A 27,444-nucleotide genomic window follows, 5' to 3' on the forward strand; every position below is an offset into this window, starting at 1 on the left:
ACTTTTCCTTCTGCATTTTTAATAACATTTTAAGGTAACTTACGACTGTTAGTCTGGTCCTTCAAACAAGGTCATTTAGACAAGTCATATCTTAAGATTCATAGTATTCTGTCAAAAATATACTGTAAAACATTTTCTCTGACAATTACTAGGTTTTACTGATCAGTGCTCTTCTAGTACTTTCCACTTTTATGGAAATTTCTTTAGTTTTGTATTTGTGTCACTCCAGTTTGATTTTTGGGATTTGTAACAAATGTACTTAAAGATACACATTTTTGGGGTGCCTGGGTGGCTCAGTTGTTAAGCGTCTGCCTTTGGCTCAGGTCGTGATCCCAGGGTCCTGGGATCGAGCCCTGCGTGGGGCTCCCTGCTCAGCGGGAAGCCTGCTTCTCTCTCTCCCACTCCTCCTGCTTGTGTTCCCTCTCTCAATATGTCTCTCTCTGTCAAATAAATAAATAAAATCTTAAAAAAAAAAGATATACATTTTCTTCTGAGTACACTTTTGATTATGCCACCAAGGTTCTTCTATGTCATGGTCCTTGTTCATCCACCCTGATTTCCTTTTTCTTCATTCAACATACATAAGCACCTGTTATGTCAGGTGTTTTAATAAGACTTGTGTCATATCTCAAATAAACATTTTTAATTATTAAACTGAAATTACTTGCATATGTGATCCAAATTTTTGGTTTGAGGTTTTTATGACTTTCAACTTCTACTGTATTGCAATGCTAGTAGATATAGCCATAATTGTCTTTATCTATTAATACCTAACATTGGTGGAGCTCACTGAGTGCCATGTACTATTTCAAGCACTTTATATAACATTTGTCAGTTGATACTCAAATCCTATATAGTTCTTATTTTTCCTAATTGGTCATTTATCGAGCATAAAATTAGAATTACATGGCACAATCTGGGCATTTGTTTTTAACCGATCCCAGTTTTGCTTTTAAGTGAACCTACTATAGAATACACACCTTAATGAGCAGGACCTTCATGAAAAACATAGAGACCTCCTAGCCTAGCACCATTTCCTACTCAGCGTTAGCCAAATTTTGGTTGAGGGTGAGGGCCAAAAGATAAAATACTGTGAAGCTGCTATACCTCCTTTTATGCTTTAAAGGCAGTATAGTTATGGGGAATTAAAAAAAAGACCCTTAACTGAAACTGCCATGAATCGAAACTCAGTGCCTACCACTTACTGGATGTGTGACTTTGGGCAAGTTATTTAAGCTTCTGTGCCTGTTTCCTCATCTGTAAAATGGAAATAGTCATCTAATTTAAAAGGGTTTGTGAGCATTAAATGAATTATTGTATGTAAAGCCTAAAACAATCAGCACTCTAATGAATATTACCTATTATTAAAGTTTAGTTTTAAATTCTTCTGTGTAAGCACACGGGTTAAGTTTCACAGGTGCTCAATTTTGGAGCCAAGAATAGGCCTATACATTTTGACCTTTTGCTATAAAAACATTTTACGGTAAGATTTCTGCCTAAGAGTGAAGGGGGGGAAGAAAAAGCAACTAATGTCCCCCTCAAAAGCTTAGAATTTTCCATCAAGGAAATTAAGCTCCTGTCTGCTCATGGTGAGCCAAAGGACTGTTACTGACTAGCTGATTGTAAGTGAGGTATCTGACTAGGAGACTGTACAGTTAAAACTGCTGCTAGAACTTAAGGAACAGAACCAACCACACAGTTGCCAGTTGATTTAGAGCCGCACTCCACAAGCTCCTGAAGGGCGCTCTAGACACGTGTGCTCTTAGACCACGTGCAGAGAAGTTCAGAGAGTCAAAGTAAATGCTTAGACACTTTTATAGCGATTTGGCACTGCTATGACTTTGTACTTTATACTAAACTACTGGTCCTCATGGACTGGAAATATAGCTTGGCCCCTCATCACAGAGAATTTCAGAAGTGCTGCCCTAGCACTCACCTGTGACCCTGTACCTATGCAATGTCTGCTCACTTATTCGGGGGGCCATCTTTTGGGGACCGAGGCTGCAAATGACAAAGGAGACAAGCCAATGTTGTCTTTCTGTCATGCCCAGTTCTCTTTGCTCACACAGTAACCAAACAAGGAGACACTATGGATAAGCAGTAGAGTCACTTAAATTCCACGAACCACCAATTTTAAAGGACTGGTCAAATGTATTTGCTGTATTTGGTGTTGTAAATGGGACATCTAGAACATACAGATGCTTTTGGGCAAATGTGGGTTTTGTTTTTGTTTTGAGAGAGAGAGGGAGAGAGGTGGGAGAGGAGCAGGGCGAGAGAGAGAATCTTAAGCAGGTTCCATGCCAGTGTGGAGCCCAATGTGGGCCTCAATCTCACTACCTTGAAATCATGACCTGAGCCAAAATCAAGAGGCAGACGCTTAATCAACTGAGCCACCCAGGTGCCCCAAATGTTTAAAATTCTGTTTCATCATGGGCACCTGGGTGGCTCAGTCGGTTAAGTGTCTGCCTTCGGCTCAGGTCATGATCTCGGGGTCCTGGGATCGAGCCCCGCATCGGGCTCCCTGCTCCGCAGGAAGCCTGCTTCTCCCTTTCTCTCTCCCTCTGCCCCACCCCTGCTTGTGCTCACTCTCGATCTCTCAAATAAATAAAATCTTAAAAAAATTGTTTCCTCATGATTCTATACACTGTTTCAATAACCACAGAACAATCTCGTCAGGGTTCTATGTTTTCTCCAACTTGTTGAGGCTATAGTCATCCCTAAAGGACCAAAGGGCATAGGAGCAAGGGCAGGTAGCAAGTAAAGATTTGGGATGTCTTACTGCTCCTATTTTGAAAGTCGAGAAAGACTGGACCTCAACAGTTTAACAGTAACACTGATAGTATTTCAAGGTGCTTTTCACTAAAGGTTTTCAGAACCATCACACCACAAAGTTACCACCTAAGTCAACCTTATGCAGGGAATACACATCAGCATGATGCTAATCACCAGTTATAAAAATCCACCTCTACAGCAAATCTTTATAACAAACCCTTAACTATTTAAAAATAAAAGCAGACAATATTCTTAACATCTGAAGAATTCTTAGTCCAACGCTACCAGCCTAGAAAAAGAGGTAACCGGTACAGAATTCTCACTTGGTCATTTCCACTAGGCCTCTAAAACCAAAGCCACCAAAACTCAAATAATATTTAGGAATAAAAGCCCCAATCCCCCAAACACATCGACCAAAACAATACTTTAAAAAGAGTATCTTAAATCCTTAGGTCAAATTTAACCGTACAGTTGCTCCATCTTGTTTGTAAGTGTGTGGCTACACTCACCGAAGCCAAGCCTGGCACCTTATCAAGGTTAAAGAACTCATTAAAGTCAAATTCTCCCGGGGACTGCTCAGGCAGGACGGCGTCCCTCGGCACTCCCTGATCAGCAGCAGGCTCCTGTGCCAGGATGACCTCCACCTCATCCTCCTCGGCCACTCCTCCATTGCATTCGACTGTGCCTGAAAGCAAAATCAGGACAAAAAAATGGTCTGATCAAGGGTGGGGGGATGGGTTAGCCTGGTGATGGGTATTAAAGAGGGCACATTCTGCGTGGAGCACTGGGTGTTATGCACAAACAATGAATCATGGAACACTACATCAAAAACTAATGATGTAATGTATGATGATTAACATAACAATAAAATTTTTTAAAAAAATGGTCTGATCAACTGAACCGCTCTAGACTTATTCTGTGGCCCCAGCCATCTTCACACATGCAGAAGAACCAAGATAACTCTAAGGGCAGATCTTGTGGGCCGATGCAGCATTTGCAACAGTAAAACCGCTCCTTTCCTATAGGAGCTGGGGGAGAAAAAAGCCTTAATAACAAGCCAGAACACCAACACAGTGCAGGGGGATGGCGGTCCTGCTGCCACCCATTCTTCAAGTTTTCTGTAATGCAGCACATTCTTTTTCTAGTGGGTTTTTTTTTTTTTTTAAGATTAGTTTTTCAAGTCTCTTACTGCTTAAAAATGGAACCAAATTAATTTGACCCTGCCTTCATCCACGTATCTGCACCACCACTTTAAGCCAGGGTTTGGCAATCTAAGGTATTCATGTGAAACCTAGCATGAGGGCAATTTTCACGTGCCTACAGGTTGGTTGTAGCTCATCCTTCAAGGCGAAGCTCAAATGTTACCTCTTCTGGGAAGCCTGACCTGCCTACCCATTTTTACCATGCCCAGAAAAATTAATCACTGCTTTCTCTATAACCCTTGTGTTGTCTCTCAGAGTACTTATCACACTGTATTATAATTGTCTAGTGAGACTGAGCCCTCTGAAGACAGGTAATCTGCTCTAATCAGTTTTGTCTTACTCTGTGGTGCCTGGTAAATTGAAAACTAAGTATTGTTCAGCTGTTGTTAGGATGTGAAGGTAAGGTCTAAGTGAAGCTACCAACTGTTAACATTTAAAGGATCTAATACCTTCGTTTTAGCTGGAATATGGGCAAAAGGCAAAATCTTTAGGATAAATTTTTCTTTTAAATAAGTGCACTGAGAGATACTAGACATTCAACTTTTTGATTTGAAGAACAGGACTCCCAAAGCCCCACCCTGCAAAAGCACCTATATAAGAGCTGCCTGTAGTTTCAAGATCTGTAGCAGACATAAATAAGTCCTCCTGAGGGGACAAGAAAAAGCCATCTCCTGGAGCCATCCCTTCTTAAAAGTCCCCAGTAGTTACTTCAGTCTCATTATTAATCAGATCAAGAGACTCGAAATGCTATCAGCTGCTTTCATTCCAGTAATGGAATGTTAGATAGATAGCAAAGCAGGGGACTATAACTGAAGGGTTAAGGGGCTTGCTGACCCAAGGTCTCAATACCAGCCAAGGGGCAGAAACTTCAACCCTAAGACGGCCACCAATACTGTTCCCACACCAAGCCCTGTCTATCAAGGCAGCACTGCTCCTCCACAGGGGTGGCTGCCATGTGACTACCGAGTCCTCTGAGGGCCTAAGGCAACCAGTAAGACGAAGTTTGTGAGCCAAAGACGAGGCAATCAGCAGTCTCTCCAGTGGGCTTGCACATGCTTACTGCCAACAGAAGCAATATTGTTCCTTACAGACTGACATTTAAACTAAGATGACTGCTTTGATGGAGGTATTGCCCTTACTTTACAAAGAAAGGGAGCCCTAGAAAAATAAACAACTCAACAGCCCAATCAATGCCAAGGCTGTATCCTTGTCCACTAGAGCAGTGTTCTCCCTGACCCACTTTACCCGGCAGAACCTGCCTGGCCCCCTCAGGACTGACCAGTGACATTCTGCTGCAGTTTTGGGTCCCAACTTAAGGATGAAAGGTGGAAACGAGAGTGTGTACTTGGTTCATACATTTACAAAAGAAGCTTTAATACTTCTATCCCTTTTATTTTGTATCAGGAACATCTCTTAACAGATAAATAGCTTTTGCAGGCAGCAGGAGTGTCCCACATGCAATTCTGTGCCATTGTCAAGCTCTCTGAGAAGCAGATGGGGTCTGTCAACTGAGAGTAGGTATGAGTGGGTAGGGATGTGCAATGGCAGACAGACACAACTGGCAATTTATTATGATAGACTCAAAAGGCAGAGACCTAGGAAAGAGAACTAAGGGGAAGTTTCATCACATTCAGAAGAACCATATACCTTCATTAGAGAGGATGCATACTAATTTTTTTTTTTTTTTTTTAGAGAGAGAACATGTGAGCTATGCGCGGAGGGGCAGAGGGAGAATCTTAAGCAGGCTCCATGCCCCAGCATGGAGCCCAAAACAGAGCTTGATCTCACGACCCTGAGACTATGACCTGAGCCGAAATCAAGAGTTGGACGCTTAACTGACTGAGCCATCCAGGCACTCCTAAAATGTTCTTTTCTATCAGTGGAGGGTTTCAGCCATTTCTAACTTCTACATATTTTTTTCTGGTTACAGGTATAATGCATATTCAAATTGTTTCAATTATTACCATTTATACATCACCTAGCACTGGGCCCTGTGTAGAGTGAGTGCTCATTATACATCGGTCTTAAAAATCAAACAGGCAAAGAATAGGTTTGTCTTGCTCACTGCCACATTCCCAGCACTAGGAGGCTTGCAGAGAAGAGCTATATAAAAAATTCTGTGGAGGGGCACCTGGGTGGCTCAGCAGGTTAAGTGTCCGACTCCTTGATTTTGGCTCAGGTCATGATCTCGGGGTTGTGAGATTGAGCCCCGAGTTGGGCTCCGTGCTCAGCGGGGAGTCGGCTTGAGTTTCTGTCTCTCACTCTGCCCCTCACCACCCTTCCCCCACTCTCTTTAAAAAAAAAAAAATTTGTGGAAAGCTAGAATACAGATACAAAAATGGATTAAAAGGCACGCACCATCCCTCCCCTCCTTTCATTCTTGCAGCCAAGATGAAATTATGGGGTACCTGTTTATCCTAAGTACAGTAGCTAGGACAGCCTGAGGACCCTTCTGCAATTAACTTTTTTTTTTTAAGGTTTTATTTATTTATTTGACAGAGAGAGAGACAGCGAGAAAGGGAACACAAGCAGGGGGAGTGGGAGAGGGAGAAGCAGGCCACCCGGTGAGCATGGAGCCCGATGCAGGGCTCAATCTCACAACCCCAAGATCATGACCTGAGCCGAAGGCAGACACCTAACGACTGAGTCACCCAGGTGCCCCTGCAATTAACTATTGGGGTGAGTGAGCTAGGAGCCCTGGATTCCACTCGAGGCTCTGCCATGAAATCTATGTGACAGGGTCTTGGGTTGTCCCTTCTTTCCAGGCCTCTCTTTGTATCTATAAGATAAGGAGGTGACACTCCATCTGGCTCATCCACTTGTTGATACAAGAATGGGTAAATATCAGGTCGCACCTCAGTTAAGAAAAACATGTGTTTGTTTTTTTTTCCCCACCAGAAGCCTTATCTTTATCATTATGTGAAAAGACCACACTTGGCTGGTGCTGCGTTAGCCGGAGAATGACACTAGGGCATGTCTCAAAGGCTGGTTGAGAGCCAACATCTCCCAAATTACCCATCGATTTCCTGTATCACCTCAGGGAACGATGCGTAACAGTATAAAGATAATGATAATGTCTATTGTATTTTAAAGATATTACAAAAAAAGGGCAAGTGACTTCTCCCTTTCCTCTAAATAAATTCCACTAGCTCATTTTCTGTTTAAATATATCTTAGCCTCAGGGCACTTGGGTGGCTCAGTCGTTAACGGCTCAGGTCATGGTTCCAGGGTCCTGGGATCGAGTACTGCATGGGGCTCCTTGCTCAGCGGGAAGCCTGCTTTTCCCTCTCCCAATCCCCCTGCTTATGTTCCCTCTCTCGCTGTCTCTGTCAAATAAATAAAATCTTTAAAAAAATAATAAAAGCCTCAAATATTAAGGTGCCACTGATTAAACATTTACGTATTAAAACAGCTTTCTACTTTTGTTAACTATTATCTGCCAAAACGTGTTTTCCAATTAAACGTGAAAGCTGAAGAGAACTAGAACTTACTCAAGAAGTGCCCACAAGAAGGAAAAAAAAAAAAAGTGCCCACAAGACGCTGAGCTCTGATGTTCACATTCGATCTTTAATGCTAAAAGCAACCCTTAAAGTTATGGAGTAGGCACTGTCTTCGCCTACAAAGAAACAGGCCCACATCAAGAGTTTTATCAAAGATTATCCTTTTTGTAAGCAGCAGCCCCAATACTCAAACCCAGGCTAGCCAGCCTGGCTCTTCACTACCAATTCTCAGGATCATCAGCCCAGGACTGGCCATGTTGGAGCCAGGCTACTACCCTGAAAACAACTAATGGGTCACCAACTCTGCACTCAGGCACTTCTCCCACATTAGCTCTGGCTTCTTCAGTTTAGCAAAGGAGATACCTCACCTCATCTCACAGCGGAGTCTGGGAGAAGCTAAGTCACAACTCCTGTAGGAAGGTCTAATACCATGGTGACAAAAGTGGGTTCTGAAGCACAAAAAGACTTGTTCAACTCTCAACTTTACTACTTACTTCCTCAGTGTCCACAGACAAGTCCCTCAAGCCTCCTGTGTCTCCATATGCTCATCCATAAAAGTACTGACCTCACAGGGTTGTTAGAAGGATTATACAGACAAAACACCGCTGTGTCTAGCGATCAATGAGACTCCTTCACTAACCCTTTTGTGTACACAGTGCTCTTACAGGGCAATGTGAGACTTTTCTGTTTAGCACCTCAGGCAGAACAAGTTGAGGAGAGAGTATAATATACATCCAGTAACTCACACTTAGGAAGCAGCTTCTACATCAGGCTGCAACGTTAGAAACTTGCCACTTGCCAGCAACAGGTGCAGTTGTTCTTAAATGCACAATTAAGCCAGTTATAAGCACATCTCATATTAGAAGAGTAGTTTCCCTCTCCATTTTTTTTTTAAAGATTTTATTTATTTATTTGACAAAAAGAGACACAGCGAGAGAGGGAACACAAGCAGGGGGAGTGGGAGAGGGAGAAGCAGGCTCCCCACTGAGCAAGGAGCCCGATGCGGGGCTCGATCCCAGGACCCTGGGATCATGACCTGAGCCGGAGGCAGACGCCTACCGACTGAGCCACCCAGGTGCCCCAGCCCTCCACGTTTTTGCTTACCTTCCTTCACGGAGGCTGTCCGTCGCCTTGTTCTTTTTCTCCCCTTGTGATCTTCTTCCAGTATCTTATCATCAAAGCCAGTCAGCTCAATGGTCTCAGACTGACTTGTGGGTCCTGCGGAGAACCATTCTGGTTCTTCTTCTGTGTAGGAATCATTTCTTCTTCGCTCACCAAAGACGCGCTTACTTTCGCCAAATTCCCTCTGGAAAAGTACACAATGCAAGATAAAAAATAAGGTTCTAGTTAAGGCATTTCTACCTCAGTCAAGGTCTTGATGAATTAGGTAGTGCTCAACGGTGCAATGAAGATACGATGCTGCAAACTTGAAGCCCCTCCCCGCCCCCAGCACACACTCTGTTCCTCTCTATCTGGCTGAAGAATGGGCTGTGTTCATCCAGCATCCCAAAATAACCTGGTATAAACGAAGTGCACATCAAGTCCCTAAGCACACGAGGGGCCAAAGGATCTAGAACACAAACCCTGAATCGCTTGTCCTTATAGTCCCTCTCTCGATCTCGGTCTCTCAAGTCCCGCAGGTCCTTATCACTAAGACGGTGATCCTTCTCAAAGGTCCGAGCAGAGATTATCCTCCCACTGCCAATCCTTCGTCCGCCAAGCAGGCGAAGCCCATCGCTGTCTTTTTCTAATGGGCTTCCTGAGTGCCGGGAACTAACAGCAGCTGTCACATGGCAGCCCCCTCCAAAGCTTCGCCTCTGTGGGCTGAGAACAACATCTAAGTCATCTTCTTTCACACGCTCTCGTGGATCTAGAAAAACACCAGAAAGAGAAAGGTAAGCACACCAGCAGGGTATTTTTCCTTTCTCAGCCCTATGTCCATGACTAGTGGTGGTGAGGGTACTTGAAGAGTCAACACGGAAACAGCTACAGAGTGAGATGTACATTACACATTTAAATAAGACTGAGTCTTTTGCTTTTTCTCCTTGAAGCAATAAATGTACTTCATAATCAATGATTTTCCATAATTAGGCTCCATAATCCCTTTATTTTTGACAAAGGCCTTATGTATTAGAAAATATTTTGTCATTAATAAACTAGAATAGGTGTTAGTATTTGAAAAAGTAATTATTTAAAAAGTTGAAGCATTTCTTCAACAAATAGTATTTAGGGGCCCCTGGGTGGCTCAGTCATTAAGCGTCTGCCTTCAGCTCAGGTCATGATCCCAGGTCCTGGGATCGAGCCCCACATCAGGCTCCCTGCTCTGCGGGAAGCCTGCTCCTCCCTCTCCCACTCCTCCTGCTTGTGTTCCCTCTCTCACTGTCAAATAAATAAAATCTTTAAAACAAAAACAAAAACAGTATTTAACAGGTGGATATCCATACGCAAAAAAATGAATTTGAATTGATACCTCATACCACATACAAAACACAAAATGGATCATAGATCTAAATGATATAAGACTTCTAGAAAAAAATACAGGAGGAAATCTTTATGACATTGGGTTAAGCAGAGTTTTCTTAGGCATGACACCAAGAGCACAATTCATTAAAAAAAAAAAAGTAAAGTGACAGATTGGGCTTGATTGCAATTTAAAACTTCTGCTCTTTGAAAGATACTGTTCTAAGAATGCAAAATAAGCCACAGACCAGAAGAAAATATTTCAAAGTGTGTATCTGATAAAGGAAGGACCTGTATCAGGTAAATATAAAAACTCTTCAGAATTAAAACACAATCTGATTAAAAAATGGACAAATGCTGGGGCGCCCTGGGTGGCTCAGATGGTTAAGCATCTGCCTTCGGCTCAGGTCATGATCTCCAGCTCAGCGGGGAGTCTGCTTCTCCCTCTCCTTCTGCCTCTCCCCCAGCTTATACTCTGTCTCTCTCAAATAAATCAATCTTTAAAAAAAAAAAAAATAATGGACAAATGCTTTGATACTAAAGAGGATATATGGATGGCAAATAGGCATATGAAAAGATACTCAACATTATCAGTCATTAGGGAAATGCAAATTAAACCATAATGTGATACCATTGCACTTATTAGATTGGCTAAAATCACAAAGACTGACCATTCCAAGCGGTGACAAGGATGCAGAACAAGTGAAACTCTCATATACTGCTGGCGGAAATGTAAAGTGGTAAAACCATGTTGCAAAACAGCTTGGCAGTTTCTCAAAACATGAGACATACATTTACTATAGCACCCAGCCATTCTCTTAGGTATTTACTCCCAAGAGAAAAGAAAGCATATGTCTATATAAAGACTTGTACATAAATGTTCATAATACTTTTGGTTAATAGTCAGAAACTAGAAATGACCCAAATGTCCATCAACAGATAAGTGGATAAATTGGTGAATTCATACAACAGAATACTACTAGGCAATAAAAAGGAGCTATTTATATACCCAACATCACGATTGAATCTTAAAACAACTATTTTGAGTGAAAAAAGCTACCCAAAGAGTGCACACTGTAGGATTCCATTTTCACTGAATTCTAGAAAATGTAAACTAATCTGTAGTGACAGAAAGCAAATCAGTGCTTGGGGGGAGGAAGATTGGGGGGGGTGGGAAGTATGAGGAGGGACTCAGAGGTACCAGGGAACTTTGGGGGTGATGGAAATGTTTATTAATTTGATCATCGTAATGGTTTCACAGGTGTATACACCTGCCAAACATAAAATGGCACACTTTACATGCAGTCTATCCTTTGTCAGTAATATCTCAATAAAGATATGAGAAAGTGAAACATGTCACCACACAAAATTTCTTCCTAGAAAAGCCAGAAAACTGAAGACCAAGTGAGAAAAAGTTCCTCTAATCTTCTCACCAGAAACAGTACCTAAAATGTATGTACTTTTCCAGAATTTCCATGGGTGTCTCCATGTTTTCCAAAAACGAGACACAGTATGCACAAGTTTTCCAATTTACAGCTGAACAATTTAATGGTCCTACTATGGACGTACCAAAGTTTATGTAACCCATTTCTACCCCTGGACATGTAGGGTGCTTACCAGTTTTCATCATTTAAAGTTTCTGTGCACATCTTTAACAATTCTCCTAAAATAAATTCTCTGTTCAAGGGACATTACTGCACTAAGTGTACTGTAAGATTGTGTAGAGGGATCCTGTATCTCAAACCAGTCTTCCCTATCTTCTTCGCCCAGTTCCAAATTTGTTTTATGATGCGTTTTCCTCTTCTCTCAAAAGAAGTCCCTCTTGCAACAAGTTTCTTGACTAGCTTCTCCACTGCCAACCCTTCACTTCACTCTTCAATCTCTTTTCGGGTTTAAAGAGCAAAGATATGGAAAACCAAGCTTTAGTCCAGTCTCAAACCATATCCAAATCCTGTATCCAGACCATAATCCACTCTTAAGAATTGCCAGAACTGATTCATACTTGAGGACTAGTTTCATATATGAGACTAAGCATAACTGGATTTCCAGCACAGCTTTATGCTCACTACCATGCTCCCCATCACAACTTACTCAATTATCCCTATCAATGAAAGACTGCAGTACTTTTAATTCCAAAAGCACACAGTCTAATGCAGTCTACTTGCCAATGCTATATAGGAAAGCTGATTTTTCTCTGCTAATCAGGAAAAACCCAGTTAATAAATCAGTTACCTGATAATGACATTTTCCCTGAATGCATAAAATTCTCAGCTAAGAATTAACCAGCGGCAAACAAATTTGCTGCTCCAAAATTGGTGCCCTGGCTCCTACTGCTCACCTACTATCCTGCGCACAAGGGAAGGCCGGTCTGGATCCAACTCTTTCTTCAAACTTTCCACTGGTGAGTTCCGCCCTGAAGCTGGGTAGAGAGAGGCATGCCACTTTTCAGGGTCCCAGACGCCATCACTACAAGTCAAAAGGTATCAAAAGTTAGCACTTGCACCCATGGACCACATGGTCTAATTTCTAAATGTCTTCAGGTAATAAGTTATGAAAACCCCTTTCCAATATAAAACTTCATGGTTGCCTCTTTAAGATGGTAACAAACAGCAACAGATGGTCCCTGACTTATTAGGTTCAACTCAAGAGGGTTCTACTTCGCAGCGGTACACCTTCAGTAGAAACTGCTTCGAACTGTAGAAGTCTGAGCATTTCCCAGGCTAGCAATGTGTGATATAATGCCCTCCTGCGATGCTTCACAGGGGCAGCACGCAGCAGCTCCTGGTCGCCCAGCGTGAACACAAGGGTAAACCACACCATTCTGTGTTTTACTTTCAATACAGCATTCTATAGGTTACGAGATATTCAACACTGTATTATAAAATAGGCTTTGTGTTAGATAATTTTGCCCAACTGGAGGCGAGGCTAAGTGTTCTGCGCACTTTTAAGATAGCTAGGCTAAGCTATGATGTTCAGCAGGCCAGGTGTATTAAATGCATTTTCGACTAACAACATTTTCAACTTAGGATGGGTTTATTGGGACATACCCCATTGTATGCTGAGGAAGATCTATATTAATTCAGTAATATTTTGTTGTATTTTTTCACAGAACACCAACAGTCACTTGAAAACCAGTGGTCTGTGTATAAATGAAACATCAGACACAAACCATGGGGATTACAGTAACTATGCCTGTCCTACACGAAGAAGATGCTCCATAAAATTGATTAATTTATTAGGGGAAGAAACCCAGTTGACTGAAGATTAGTATAAGGGATGGAGAAAAAGCTCTTGCTTGTAGTTGTTCCTGGAATGCTTGGTATGTACTTTTCCAGAATTTCTTATGTGTACTGTGTCTCAGTTTTTCCCCACAGGCAGGAAAGAAAACCCTTAAAAACATAAAATGTGTGATTTCGCTATATTTTGTTACTCCTCTCTAATGATAAGGTAGCAGGTGGCAGAGTGTGCAGAGCAGAATCTCTAGACTCCAATGATCTGGGACGGAATTCTACATCACCATCAGGGACATCTTGGACAAATTAATAAGCTATGCCTTTCACTATTCTTTTGAAAGGACTTCCCAACCCCGAGACCAGACCAGGCTGTGCTAAAGACTAGTAGCAGGGTACTCTGCACTTGTCCTTCACCGCCTATAATGGTGGCAATGATAAACTCTTGAGTACTTGACCATTATCCTTCCATACACCAATGCTCCATTAAGGCAGTATCTGATAGCACCTGACAGTTATTTGCCACACAGCAGCAGGTACCAACTAAACATTTCTCAAATAAGTGAGTCAACCTCTCAATCCCAAACCCCTCACAATAAAGGAGATATTACCTATCCTCTGGTGTGGTTGTGAGGATTACTTGGAGTTTAAGAATCAAATTTTAATTGAGAAGAGAAATACCAGGATGGGAAGCTTTTCCTCTCTCCATTTCCACTTCAGAATAAAAGTATGTGTGCCCTGATAATTTTATCCCAAGAAGAAACAGTTGTAACAAGAAAATTCAACTTGAGACATAAAAAAGATTGACAGCTTTAATGAAAAACAACAAAAACAGCTTATCTGAGACATATCAAAAAATCCTAATCATCTGGAATAGTCATTATTCAAATATCACCTTCATCAGGGGAAAGTGGTGAGGAACTGAGACTTAGTAACCTTCTGAAGAGTAGATAAACAAAAACAGTATGCCCTATTCAACCAAGAAATTAAACATAATACACTTTATATGTTAAAAATGTGGGCCATATGAACCCCCTACCTTGATTTTAAGAAGTGACCTTAAAGCCTTAAGGTGGCCATAACGAATGCAATGTAGGGTATTTGTGATTTTCAGACCATAATTTAGCTGTAGTCTTCTCAGACCAAAGCCTTATACCTCTTGTGAAGGAGCCCAAGATGCCAAAGGGCTAATCTGAAGAGCTGAATGGTTTTTCTGGCTGGGGGCAGGGAGTGGGGTGGAGCCGTGCTACAAGCTGAGTCCTCCTGACCAGCTTCCTCAGGGCAGGCCCTTGAAGGACCCCCAAAGCACAGTGCAAAAGCCACCACTGATAGCAAACACCCCAGAGGGGACTCCAGTGTTCAATCTTAATCCTGCTTTCTATGTGCCGCTGACCAAGTCATTTTCTAACTTTAGTTTCATCAGCAATTCACTGAAAAAGAACTGGTTTAGTTGTCCTTAGTCCCGTGAAGCTCAACTTTTTGAACAGTTTAAAGCTAATTAATAATAAAACTGATGAAGACGATGCAGTAAGGTGCTACTCAGTCCACAGTTTATCTGTGATGTATTTGGCACAGAAGCCCAACGTCATTATCCCTAAAATCTCCCCACTCATCATTCTACCAAAAAAACTCCAAAACAATTCTTAAATTACCAAGTTTGGTGTAACAAGAAGTTGACTAGAAGGAGCACGCTCCTCCCCTTGCCCCCATACCTGTCATATTTTTCAGAGAGGCATGATGGCCTTTGTTTGGAATGAGGGCGTTCTTTTATATCCAAGAGCTCTTCCTAGAAAGAGAAACCAAATGGTGATTTTGAGTAATATTTCCCATGCCATGTATTTTCAACTTATATTTGTTCTCGGTAATGACTGAGTGTCTATCTGAAGGATGTCACACAGTTCTTATTCACACCTTGACTTATCCCAAAAAGGACTGCAGTTAGCTCAAAATTCTTACAAGAAGCAGCTCAAGCAGAACTGACAAATAACTTCATAGTCATCAGTTTCTTGCTAAAACACAATTCTCTCACAAATTGCCATCCAATAATATAGTCCACAACACGAATGCTCATCGAGGTATGGAAGCTTTAGGCTTAAATAAAACCTCCAGTTACTTAATATTCTTAAGTGCATTAGATACCAATTTATAAGATTTTTTAGTGTAAAACTGCAAGAAAACAAAGCACCAAAAACATCTATTTATCATTTCTCTGATTTGCCTGTTGACATTTTCTCCCATTTACTTTAGCATTTGGGCTCTCTATACTTTTTTTTTTTTTAAACCGTAGAAGAGTAAATTGCATAGTCATGGTCCTTTACCCTCAAATACTTCAGTGCTTATTTCCTAAGAATGAGGATATTCTTTCATAGTCTCTTATCCAGTTCCTTGAGAGAATTAAACCCTACAGAAAATAATTTGAGTGACTAGTTTTCCATTCTTCTAAGGATTATATTTGCCCAGTATCATTGTAGATGCATAAAAGAAAAGCAAATCCATTACATGTAACAGCTGCTTTAGGGCATAAGGGCTTACCTTCTGCAGAACCTGGATGAGAATGGCTGCCAGTTTTATATGTTATCAATAATACTTTTATCTAACCTACCCCTCCCAGATTCCAATTTGTCAACTGACCCAGTACCGTCCTTTATATTGTTTTAGCCTCCAATGCAGGATACAGTCTAGCATCAGATATTAGCTGTCATATTTCTTTGAGACATTTCTACAACTGGAACATCTCTACCATTTCTTCTTTTAGGACCTTGACATTTCTAAAGAATACAGCCTACTTCCCCCTCCCCCCTCCAAGAGAACATTATTCATTTGAGGCTTATCTAATGTTTCCTCATGATTACGCTGAGGCTAAGCATCCACGGAAGAGAACACTAACCTTAGAAATGTTGTGTCCATCTCAGTGCATCACCTCTGGGCTCCATGATGTCCATCTGCCCTTCAGTAGTGATCCTGATTTTGACCACATGGTCAAGGTATTCTCCAGTTTCTCTACTGTTTCAGTTACTACTTTCCCACTTGCAATTAGTATGCAATCTGTGGGGAGGCTGCAAATATCCTGGTCTTTATCAAAATTTCCCCCTGAACTTAGCACCTACTGATGAATCTTGCCCAAAGCAATCCTGATTTCCCAACTCTAGGTCTCTCCATATTTACCAGTCAGCAGTTGGCATTTCCCTGGGAGGGAAAACCCAAACCCTCTCTCTTCCCCCATGTATTTACCTATTACTTGCATGGACTCACAGATTCCTAGATTTTCCAATGGTCTAGAATTCTCTCAGTACATATGTGTTAACAAACACACATCTGCTCGTACATGTGTATAGACACGAACAACCACTGCCTCCTTGTTATTTACATTTCAACATTTTCATAATAAAGTAAAAAAGGGCAATTCCCAACCTTTCACTGCATAAAATGCTACAACTGCCTTGCATAGAAGTATATACATACCACTGTGCCGTGACCTCAGCAAGACCCCCATCACAGGCCTCACAATAGAATGCTTGCTGCTTCTCTGATCACTGCTTCCCATATCTTGGGGTAAACATGGAGGAATAGATTTACTCTCTCAGCCTACAGGAATCATTGCACACAACTCTGTCTTCAGACACTTGAAGCATCGAAATATTTTCTTCACAAGAGCAAAATGCCCTAAGATGACATTTTAGTTTTAAAACCAGCATATCAATCATTTGCATTTTTAAGAAAAATTTATTTGACAGAGCGAGCAAGCGAGTGCAAGAGCACAAGCAGGCGGAGCAGAAGGGAGATGGAGAAGCAGGGTCCCAGGACCTGGGATCATGACCTGAGCCGAAGGCAGACACTTAACTGACTGAGCCACCCACGTGCCCCTATCATTTGCATTTTTTTAGGATTTATGAATTATGTCTTTTTAATTGGGAAGAAAGACCTAGAAAAATCCAGAAGTCTGAGATAAACAGAATTCCAAATATAGTATCTAGAGACTGCCCAAAATCCAAAAAACAAAAAGAAACAAAAAAAACCCCCACCAAAAAACAAAAAACTGTCCAAGTAATGACCTACAACCCAGAAATCACCAGTAAAGACTGGAATCCAGTGACATCTGCAGAGCAAACACAGTGTCAGTGCTGCAGGGTGACACCAATTCTGTGATGGGTGAAGGTAGATGGACCAATAGTAGTTATGATGATAGTAAATATTACAATACAGAAATCCTGAGGACAGGAATGCTTAAAACATATACCAGTAGAAACAGGAAGGCCCTTTTAATATTGGAAATATATACTACAGGAAAAAATATTGCAAAAACAATTTTCTGCAATTAGAAGCAACCCAAAGATTATTTCATATCTCCTTACTCTACCACCCTCAAATCTAAATATTAAACTAAGAACCCTAGTATACTATTAAACCAAGAGCAATATATTTTATACTTAAATATGTATACTCCCAATACACTCAAGTTTCTATATAATAAGGCTTTGTTTGAAACTTTTAACTGCCAAAGATAATAGAGAGCCCAGGTGATAGGTGTCTTCTATTACTACTACACCTGTTTGCTGAATCTAATGATTTTACTTATTTATTTAGAAGTCAACTGGAAAAGATTAACATTTTAACATACCCACAAAACATGCAGGAGGACCAAATGTTCTATTTATGGGGACCAAAAAAAACAAATTTTCACAAAGGTAACAATCTTACAAAGAGGGAAATGAAGACTCTATTTAATGTGGAATCCCAGATGGGATCCTGAACAGAAGAAAGACATTAGATAAAAACGAATGACAGGTGAATAAAGTATGGATTTTAGTAACAATGTATCAACATTGCTAATTGTAACAAATACACTATATTAACAGGAAAAACTCTACTATGTTCCCAGTTTCTCTACAAATCTCACACTGTTCTAAAAAATAAAGTTTACTTCTACTTCATACCATATACAAACACGAACTCAAAAGTATCAAAGACCTAAACTTAAGAGTTGTAACTATAAAACTCTTAGAAGACAATGCAGGTGTAACAAGTTCATGACCTCAGATTAAGCAGTATTTCTCAGCTGGGACACTAAAAAAGCAAAAGCAACCAAAGGAAAGAGATATGTTGGACTTTAAGTTTAGGAACTTTTGTGCTTCAAATGACTATCAAGAAAGTGAAAAGGCAACCTATTGAACAGGAAAAAATATGTACAAAATCATGTATCTGGTAAGGGTCTAGTGTCCAGAATAGGGGGAGAACGTGTACAATTCAACAACAAAAAGACAACAAACAACCCAATTTACAAACTGTAAAAGATTTCAGTATTTTTCTCCAAAGAAGATCCACAAATGGCCAACAAGCACATGATGTTCAAAATATTAGTCATTAAGGAAGTGCAAGTCAAAACCACAGTGAGATGCCACTTCACATGTACTAGGATGGCTATTAAAAAAGAAAAAAAGGGAAAATAACCAGTATTGGCAAGGATATGGAGGGGAAAAAAAAATGGAAACAACCCTGTAGGCCCATCACATCAACTGATGAACATACAAAATGTGGTAAACCCATACAATGGATTATTTGGCAATAAAAAGGAATAAAATACTGATACATGCTATAACAAAAACCTTGAAAACATTAAGTGAAAGAAGCCAGACAAAAAAGGCACATACAGTATGATTTTTTTTAAGATTTTATTTATTTATTTGACAGAGACAGACACAGCGAGAGAGGGAACACAAGCAGGGGGAGTGGGAGAGGGAGAAGCAGGCTTCCTGCTGAGCAGGGAGCCCGATGCAGGGCTCGATCCCAGGACCCTGGGGGTCATGACCTGAGCCGAAGGCAGACGCTTAACAACGGGGCCACCCAGGCGCCCCAGTATGATTCTGTTTATGTGCAATGTTTAGAATAGGTAAATCCGTGGAGTCAAAAAGTAGATTAATGCTTGCCAGGGCTGGGGAAAGGGGATAATGGGAGAAACTGCTAATGGGTTTCTGTATGGAGTGATGAAAATATTCTAGAATTAGGTAATAGTGATGGTTGTACAACTTAGTGAATTTACTGAAACCCACTGAATGGTACACTTTTAAAGGGATGAATTTTATGTGAATTTTATCTCAAAAAATATTTTTAAGTAAATCAAATCAAGGTGTTATTACCAGAGGTTAATATTTTATTTCCTTACAGACTTAGTGTCCTAATGACAGACTTACAAATGCCAACAACCCTAGGATACAAGAGTTGCTCAGGTTGGTAAAAATGTTATAACTTTCCCTCCCATATTATTCCAGTTGACTTTATGCTATATATACACATATACTAGGTGTGAATAAACACTCTGGCAACCAACTATACAACTTGACGGCCTCTAAGAGCACAGGGAGAGCAGGAAGCCAGTTACACATGCCAGCATTAACTATGTCAGCAGCACAAACGGTGCTACTGACCAAGAGCAATGGCTAAGACGTAGCCCACCTGCCTCGAGAGGATGAAGAGCCACTTTCTTTGGTAACAGGCTGTTAACTGGGAAAACAAAACAATAGTTCTTGGATAGTAAAAGCTGCTGAGAATAACTTTAAACACCTAGGTAAAATTAGACTTACTGTTCTTGAAAGCAGGGCTTCTTAAACCAATTTCATGGTCCTAAGGAACCATATGCAAAACTGTGCATTTCTGCAATTCCTGCAGTGAGTATTCATACCTTCAGAAGATCTCCAATGGACTCCAAAGAAGTAGTGCTTTAAATGGATGTTTCTGAAAATATGGCCTAAAGTCTACTTGGACATTTAGGGACACTGAGAGGCCCTCTTCATGGGGTTGACAGAGTTAAATCTGTACCTTCCACCAATGTCTTAAGTTGCATAAGATGGTATTCCAGCCTAGAAGGTCCCCCACATAAGTGGGCTGGGGAGAAACCACGAGCTAAGTCAATACAAAAATTGCTCTTTTCATAGCTGTCCAGGGAACATTTCCTGTGTGCCAGGCTTAGTATCTAGCATACACAGATGAATCTTGGCCCTGGCCCCATGGTTCTCCAGTCTCTCAAAGAGAAGTGTTCTTGAACTTGCCATCTCACCAACAGCCCTTAAGAGCAATGTTCCTGAAAAGGCACCCCTTTGGGATATTTTCAAAGAAAATCTTCAACTTTGGCTAAAGGCAGAATACTTGGAAAGTGCCCATTCTGAGCTGGGAATGCTCTCTCCGTATGAGTATTACAGGAGGAAATGGGAGGTTATCCTTTTGCAGATTCCTAAGAATCCACAGGAACTTACTAATTATAAACAAATTCACTACAATCACCATCTGGACAAGAAGAGTTAATATCTGAAACCCTATTTTTTGCACAGGTTTTAAAACCTAAGCAAGAAATAAGCCGCTAATTGCCCAAGAGCCACACAGCCAAAAAAATATAAACATATTTTCTGTTTTAGCAGCCTTCCTTAAGGAAAATTTGTCAAGCCTCCCAAAACAATCTATTTGGGAATTACTAATATGGATACCCACTTTCGGTGATCAGTAGAAAGCAAATGAATGTGAATATAAGCCCAAAACAACAGTGGTTAAAATCCACATCATTTCTTGTTGCAGAAATTCCATGCAGAAGCAGCTATGCCTCCTGATGACATTGACATTATATATTTTTTTAAGATTTTATTTATTTATTTGACAGAGACAGACAGCCAGAGAGGGAATACAAGCAGGGGGAGTGGGAGAGGGAGAAGCAGGCTTCCCGGCGAGCAGGGAGCCGGATGTGGGGCTCAATCCCAGGACCCTGGGATCATGACCTGAGCCGAAGGCAGACGCTTAATGAACATTCTGACATTATAAAAGAATTTCACACAAGTCACTTACATAAGATGAAAAAGAAATATTCTTTACCTTTGTAGGCTGAATTTAATTCGTAAGAGTAAAAAGCTCAACTTTTTAAAAATTAACAGATATTTTGTAAAAAACAACAACAAAACCAGAGTTTCATTTCATTGTTAGTGGTCAAAAGACTAGAAGTGACCCAGTACCGTACGTGTGTGTGTGTATGCATGCCTGGCTCTTCCAAAAGAAGGCAAATGTCCCCAGAGCAGCATTTGGGTTGGGTCATCCGCCTTTGACCTCCTGTCCCCACCCTCCACACACCCACTAGCATTGGGGTTGGTCATCAAGCTCTTAGATGGTTGCTGACTGACCAGATATTCATTCTGCCAAGTCAGATGACTTTTCTGAAAGGATTAGACAGCTGTTAAAAATAGATCACAACAGGGTAATGGTACCCACAGATGATAGCCAACACAACAGTGAACTAACAACATAGGGGGTACATGGGATACATTCTACCATCCCCCACTTATGAAGTTTGTTGCTGCAGGCACCATTTAGAACAGTTCTTACAGGCAGGTCAGGATTCGAAGGATCCTGCAGAGCTGTTAAGCAGGACTTTGCACTTGGATTCATCCAAGCATTTAATGGTGGCTATTTGCTGCAAAGACTTTCTTCTATTGAAAGATTTGAAACTAAGGAAATGGGAAAGGGGGGAAAAACAGAAAAGTCTGTTTTCTCTGTTGATCTGGCCAACACAATAAAAATAAACCTTGGCTTTTAAATGTCTTTATACAACTGAAAAAAATATAACGTGTAAAGTAGGTAAACACTAGAAGGAAACTTAAGAAAATCATTTTCAGGGTGGTGGCATTACATATTCAACAGGACTTTCTGGTTTCATGTTAAAATGGAAATGGTTACTGTGACATTTAAAAAATAAGCATCTTGATCTAAAGTTGGGATCTAAAGAAGGTATCTGAGTACGCCCCTTATTACATCAGAAACAGTTCTCAGCACTTACTGTGTGCCAGCCACTCTTCTAAGCACTTGACATGCATTTTTCTCATTTATTCCCCACAAAAATCCCATGAGGTAGACACTATTCCACCCACATTTTACAGAGGAAAAGGATGAGAATCAGATAAGTATATGGCTGAAGGCCACACAGGGTAAGCAAGTGGTGAAGCAGGGGATCCTAAAGCAGGCAGTGGGGCTCAACGCCCCTATCCTACCCTCTTCATTGCTTCTCTTGAGGACAAGGGAAGGTGCATGACGCCTCCCAGCAGCTGTCACTCAGTGTTGGGTTTGTCCCTGCCCAGTGAACTACTGGGAACTCGAGTCAAACTGCCCCATCCTTGGGCAGGCTTCCCTTAAGCCAGCCTCCATTCACAGCACCCTTTCCTGAATCAAAGGCCCTACCCACAAATTCCTATGTTAAAGGTTCCAATTGTAAAATGACCAGTTCCTTATCTAGCTAGAAGTTTCCACCATGAGCAAATAGGAGAGGATACTCATGGGGGGCAATGGCCCTGAATCCCAACTTTTCAAGATGACTGTTCCAAGAATTGAAACAGGTAGGAAAAAGCAATCAGAAGACAGTGTTGCCAGCCGACCCCTTCTAAGAACTTCCAGTTAGCTAGATTTTCTGAAAAGCTGAAACATTAAGATTATATAATAATTTCTCATACCATAATTCTGCCTTCCCAATAGGCATCGTTATTTTTTTATATTAGCTTAAGAAGTTTGCAGTGAAATATGTCACTGAAATGCCACCTGTTAGAGGTTATTTCTCAACTCAGTTTTTGGAAAATATAAGTTATCAAATGAGATCTCTGTATAGTTAAAACTTGACCATCTGACTATTGACTTCAACCTAAGATTTAAATCCTACTTCCTCTTTTCTCAGAGGCTAGACTTCAGTCTTGCAACTGATTCTCTCCAAGAAGGCTGGGAGAATTATTCAAATCACTCCACTTCAGGTGCTTGTCTATTTTTTTTTTAATGCTTTTAAAGCAAAGACATAGGGGTGCCTGGGTGGCTCAGTCGGTTTAGTGTCTGTCTTCAGCTCAGGTCATGATCTCAGGGCCCTGGGATCAAGCCCCACGTCGGGCTCCTCACTCAGTGGGGAGCCTGCTTCTCCCTCTGCCCCTTCCTGCCCCAACCCCCCATTCATGCTCTCTCTCAAATAAAATCTAAAAAAAATATGTAGAGAGCAAAGACATAAACATGGCTGTATCACCGTGATTAACTACCCATCAGCTACAAATTAGGGTGGACTCCTTTGAAGATCCCTATAGACACTGGTCACTAAAATGGTGTCAATTTGTAACTAATCAAGGCAATAAAGAGTACACATGAAATTAAGCTCAGATAATCCAATGCCCACTTTTTAGCTGGTATATTTAACGTATATGATTAACACTGGTCAGTATCAACCTGAATGTTATGAGTGTTCCCTGCTTTTATACCCTGTTCAACTGACAGGTGGTAACACTTAAGGAATCAGTGGCAAGAAACAGGAGCAAAGGAGTAACAGTACCAAGTATGTATACTCTAAAATCAGTCTGTCCACTCAAAGAAAAAGAACATGAATCTGAATAGTGGAATAGTCCAAAGCATTTTTTTGCTTTGTTTTGTTTTGGAGCAATAAATGGTATCACTAATAGTAGGTACTATACCCCAAGAACTGGTCAAACAAGGACCTCTGATAAAGGTAAGCTGATGGGTCCCAAAGTTTTTCCATTAATAAGCATGACCACCTCATCTTGTTTTTTTTTTAAGATTTTATTTATTTATTTGACAGAGAGAGGCACAGTGAGAGAGGAAACACAAGCAGGGGGAGTGGGAAGGGAGAAGCAGGGAGCCTGATGCGGGGCTCAATCCCAGGACCCTGGGATCATGACTTGAGCCGAAGGCAGACGCTTAACGACTGAGCCACCCAGGCACCCCTTGTTTTGTAAACCAATGGTCCTCAAACCTGAATCAGAGTCAGAATTCCCTGAAAGACTTAATACATGTGGATGGCTGGGCCCTACCCCTAAAATCTGATTTAATACCACCGAAATGGGACGTGAGTTTTGTATTTCTAACTGGTTACCAGGTGGTGCTAAATGCTACTAGGAACTACTCTTTGAGAACCACTGTCTAAAAACACTCTTAATCCATGATTTTGCGGTGAGATCCCACCCTGTAGCCTCCAAAAGTCCTTCAACATAATTCACTTTATAAATGACACATTTAAGTACCACCAGAAACAGATTTTGGTCTTAGGAACCTGGCCTACCAATATAGACCTTATGGGCTTATAAATTAAGGGCTCAGACTCTCAGGATAACAGGTGTATATGATAAATCCATTTGTAACCATCCCAATTAATCATCACTGAGGCCTAGGGGTAGGCTTGAAAGTTTCTAATGTGATTCTAACTTGACTTCCTGAGACATTCATGGAAACACAATGGACACCAACTGAACCCTAGGGAGTAATTATGCATCCGAGTTGCTCGACTACATCAACACCATATAACAAGTTCTCCAAGAAGACCAAAGCCTTGCTACTCAAAGTATGATCAGTGGACCAGCAGTACAGGCACAACCTGGGAGCAGGTTAAAAAGCTACATTTTGAAACCCACTCGTGACCTAACAACCAGAATTCACATTTTACAAGGGTTTATTGGTAATCACCAAACATATCAACGTTTAGGAAGCTGGACTAAAGAATGCCATAACACACAGGTGACTCTGATGTTACCCTGAAAAGCACTAGGCCAAACTCCTGGACTCCTCCACTCTCATGGAAAAAACCCTGTAATTCTGAACAGAGTATTAACATTATCTCATAAAACAAATGAATGCTAAACTAAGAAAGGTCAAAGTTTAAGAAGCCCTCTCATCTGGTGAATGTGTTTTTTTGATCTTGTAGTAAACATCCTATGTTTACCAGTTTTTATAAAACACATAACTTACAAAAATCAGAGAACAATTTCCTTCTCCTGCTTCTAAACTTTCTAGCCCATGAACTTGAAGTGGCAGAAACATTACTAAATGCTTTATTTACACCAATAATTTGATCTCAATATGGAGGTAAGGAATAGGATGGCTCAAGTATTATTCCAGTTGTGCAAAAGACCATTTATTATAGTTCTCAGAACACAGGATTGTTTCAAGCTTTCTTCAAAGAGGAAGGCTTAGTTTGCCTCAAGTACTACATTACTAGAGTGTGAGAAACACGTATATATGAAATCACTACCCAAACACTGCCTAAACATGATCCCAAAACTGACATTAACTAAATCTTCTCTAATGGAGTGGACCGTAAACCAATCTCCAACTAAAGTTGGTAAAGAAGACCATTAAATCTAAACTCCACTGTCACTAATCTAAAAAATGCTTTTCTTAATCATTTCTTTGAGGCACATTTATCTAAGTATGACAGAATTCTGAGACTAGACTATCAAAAATGGGCAAATGGGCAATATTGAGCTTCTTAATCTTTACACACACATAAATTCTAGCCTAAGACAGACTACCTTCCCCCAAAATGACTTAAGCCTAAATACGGATATACATAAAGATGACATATACATCCCATCCTCTGATCAGTGTGAAAGTGATGCAAAAGCCTCTCTGTGTGGACTCTATAAGTAGAATACTTTTCTGAATAAAAGTGCTAGGAGAATTGAAATCACATAAGCTTAAGAAAGCAGTTCAAGTTAGTTCCCCTTCATTGAATAAGCTTTTCTCCATTCAGAATTCACCTGTCAACATTTTAGGTAATGAATTTAAGTTGTGAAAGTTATTCAAGTACTCTCAGGTTTGAGGAAAAACCACATTTGTGAAGACCAAATCTGAATAAAATGCCATCAGTTCTTTTTTTATGCTAAAAATGAATATTCCTCTGACAGCACTAGATACTTTATCAAGTGGGTCTGAGTAGTGGCCCTAGTACATAAACAAGGCCTGACTTCAAATATTAGCCAGTCAGTATTCTGGAAAGTCAAGGACAATACCACATCAGAACACCTGACTGGGTCCATACTTAGGAAACAGAGATGGGACCAACTAGAACATGACTCTTCTCATCAACCGTCCCAAGAACATTTTTTTGTACTCTGCCCAATACATTTCAGGGAATGAGAAATGAATTCACATCTCAATGAGTCCTGTTAACCCCTTCAGAAACATCAAGAGACCAATAAGATACTGAAGCAAGAGCTTAAGTACAGGACCTTGAGTGATTTGCATGCCGGAACTGGAATCCTTACTCTAGAGCATCAAATCAGTAACATACCAGTTACACACAGTTGTTATAGAACATGTGTGCCAACATATGCTGATCCACAAATTCATATGCCATATGAGCCAATATTTCCTCTACCCAAAAGAGAATTAGAAGCAAATTCTAGTTTAAACTGCATATTCACACTTGCAGAAAAAAGTTCAAAGCAATGCTTTATTAAATCTAGTTAATATTCTGTCTATATAGTCAGAACGAGACTCTCACTTTAGATAATACTAATGAAATACCTACACAATGTTACTATCTCCCCACCTATAAAGAAACACTATTTCATTAGTAACAATGCTTACTTTTGTATACCGATGGGGGGATTTGGAGGTTGGCTGCTTCTTCAAGTCAAGGAAAGCATCTCCATTTTCTGTTTCACCCAAACTTCTCCTATCCATGGCTCCTTGGTCTACAATTCTTTGCACCTGGAAGATAAATCAGCAAAACTGTCATGGGGAACAATACATTTTCAGAAGTCTTGACCGTTTAAAACACTGAAACTCTTATTTCTTAAATGACTACCTTTAAAAAACAAAACCTCGCCCAACAAAACCAGAACCCATTTGGAAATAGAATGACTGGTACTTTATCTCTTCTAGTAAAGTGCTCTAAGAATCAAAAGGCTAAGGAAAGCCTAAGGGGAAGGTACCCATATCAGGGCACAGCCTTTAAGCAGCTTTAAGACAAAAAGAAACCAAAATTAGTCACTGCCACCCATGAGGACCATTCAGACAGTAGTGGGGAAGTTTCCCGAGTGGGGGCAGGTAGGAGACTGGTTGGGGTTGGGGATCCGGGAAGTCGGACTGTGGTAAAGTGCCTGTCACTTGCCAATGGACGGCGCCAGCTGCCCCTCGTTATCCAGGGGCCAGGGGCTGAGGCCCGAGCGCCCCTCACCCGACCGGCGGCACCTGTGGCCATGTCAGGGGTGCCCGTGACAAGGAAGGGGCGAACGCCGGCTCCAGCTCCGAAACTCGGCTTTCCCGAGCCGCGACCCCAACCCCCGGCCTCTCGCGCAGGCCCCGGCCCAGCGGCCTCCTTCGGAGGAAGGGCGGGGACTGTACTCACGGAGGGGAGGCGGGCTGGAGGGAGCGGGGAGGCCGAATCCCCCGGCCCAGCCGCTCTAACTGGAGCCGGCGCAGGGCCGCCGCCGTCCGCCCCGGCCCGGCGGCTCGGGCCCCGCCAGCCCGCCCGCCCGCCCGCCCGCC

The 27,444-nt window shown here is 41.3% G+C and overlaps 2 protein-coding genes across 7 annotated transcripts in view; one reads left to right on the plus strand and one right to left on the minus strand.

The window, feature by feature from the left end:
* The window catches only part of EIF4ENIF1 (eukaryotic translation initiation factor 4E nuclear import factor 1), a 44,928-nt gene that overhangs the window by 16,732 nt on the left and 752 nt on the right, over window positions 1-27,444 (minus strand). For 2 of the 6 annotated variants that reach the window (XM_025858221.1, XM_025858219.2), the window contains exons 2-7: window positions 26,542-26,664; window positions 14,877-14,950; window positions 12,273-12,400; window positions 9,058-9,344; window positions 8,579-8,780; window positions 3,282-3,457 (exon numbers count right to left, since the gene is read on the minus strand). In XM_025858221.1, coding sequence (XP_025714006.1) covers window positions 3,282-3,457; window positions 8,579-8,780; window positions 9,058-9,344; window positions 12,273-12,400; window positions 14,877-14,950; window positions 26,542-26,637 — 963 coding nt within the window. In that variant the 5' untranslated portion in view covers window positions 26,638-26,664. Of the gene's footprint in view, window positions 1-3,281; window positions 3,458-8,578; window positions 8,781-9,057; window positions 9,345-12,272; window positions 12,401-14,876; window positions 14,951-26,541; window positions 26,665-27,067; window positions 27,251-27,304; window positions 27,439-27,444 lie in introns of those variants that run through there. The other 4 variants (XM_025858220.2, XM_073886858.1, XM_073886856.1 and 1 more) reach the window with 4 other exon arrangements.
* Window positions 26,950-27,444, plus strand: part of SFI1 (SFI1 centrin binding protein) — a 99,501-nt gene continuing 99,006 nt past the window's right edge. The window contains exon 1 of the mRNA XM_025858211.2: window positions 26,950-27,003. The gene's annotated coding sequence lies outside the window, so the exon portion shown is untranslated. The remainder of the gene's footprint in view (window positions 27,004-27,444) is intronic.

Source organism: Callorhinus ursinus, unplaced genomic scaffold (assembly GCF_003265705.2).
Source record: "Callorhinus ursinus isolate GAN/ISIS: 27379988/994484 unplaced genomic scaffold, GSC_fseal_2.0 scaffold72, whole genome shotgun sequence".
NCBI classification, from domain to species: domain Eukaryota; kingdom Metazoa; phylum Chordata; class Mammalia; order Carnivora; family Otariidae; genus Callorhinus; species Callorhinus ursinus.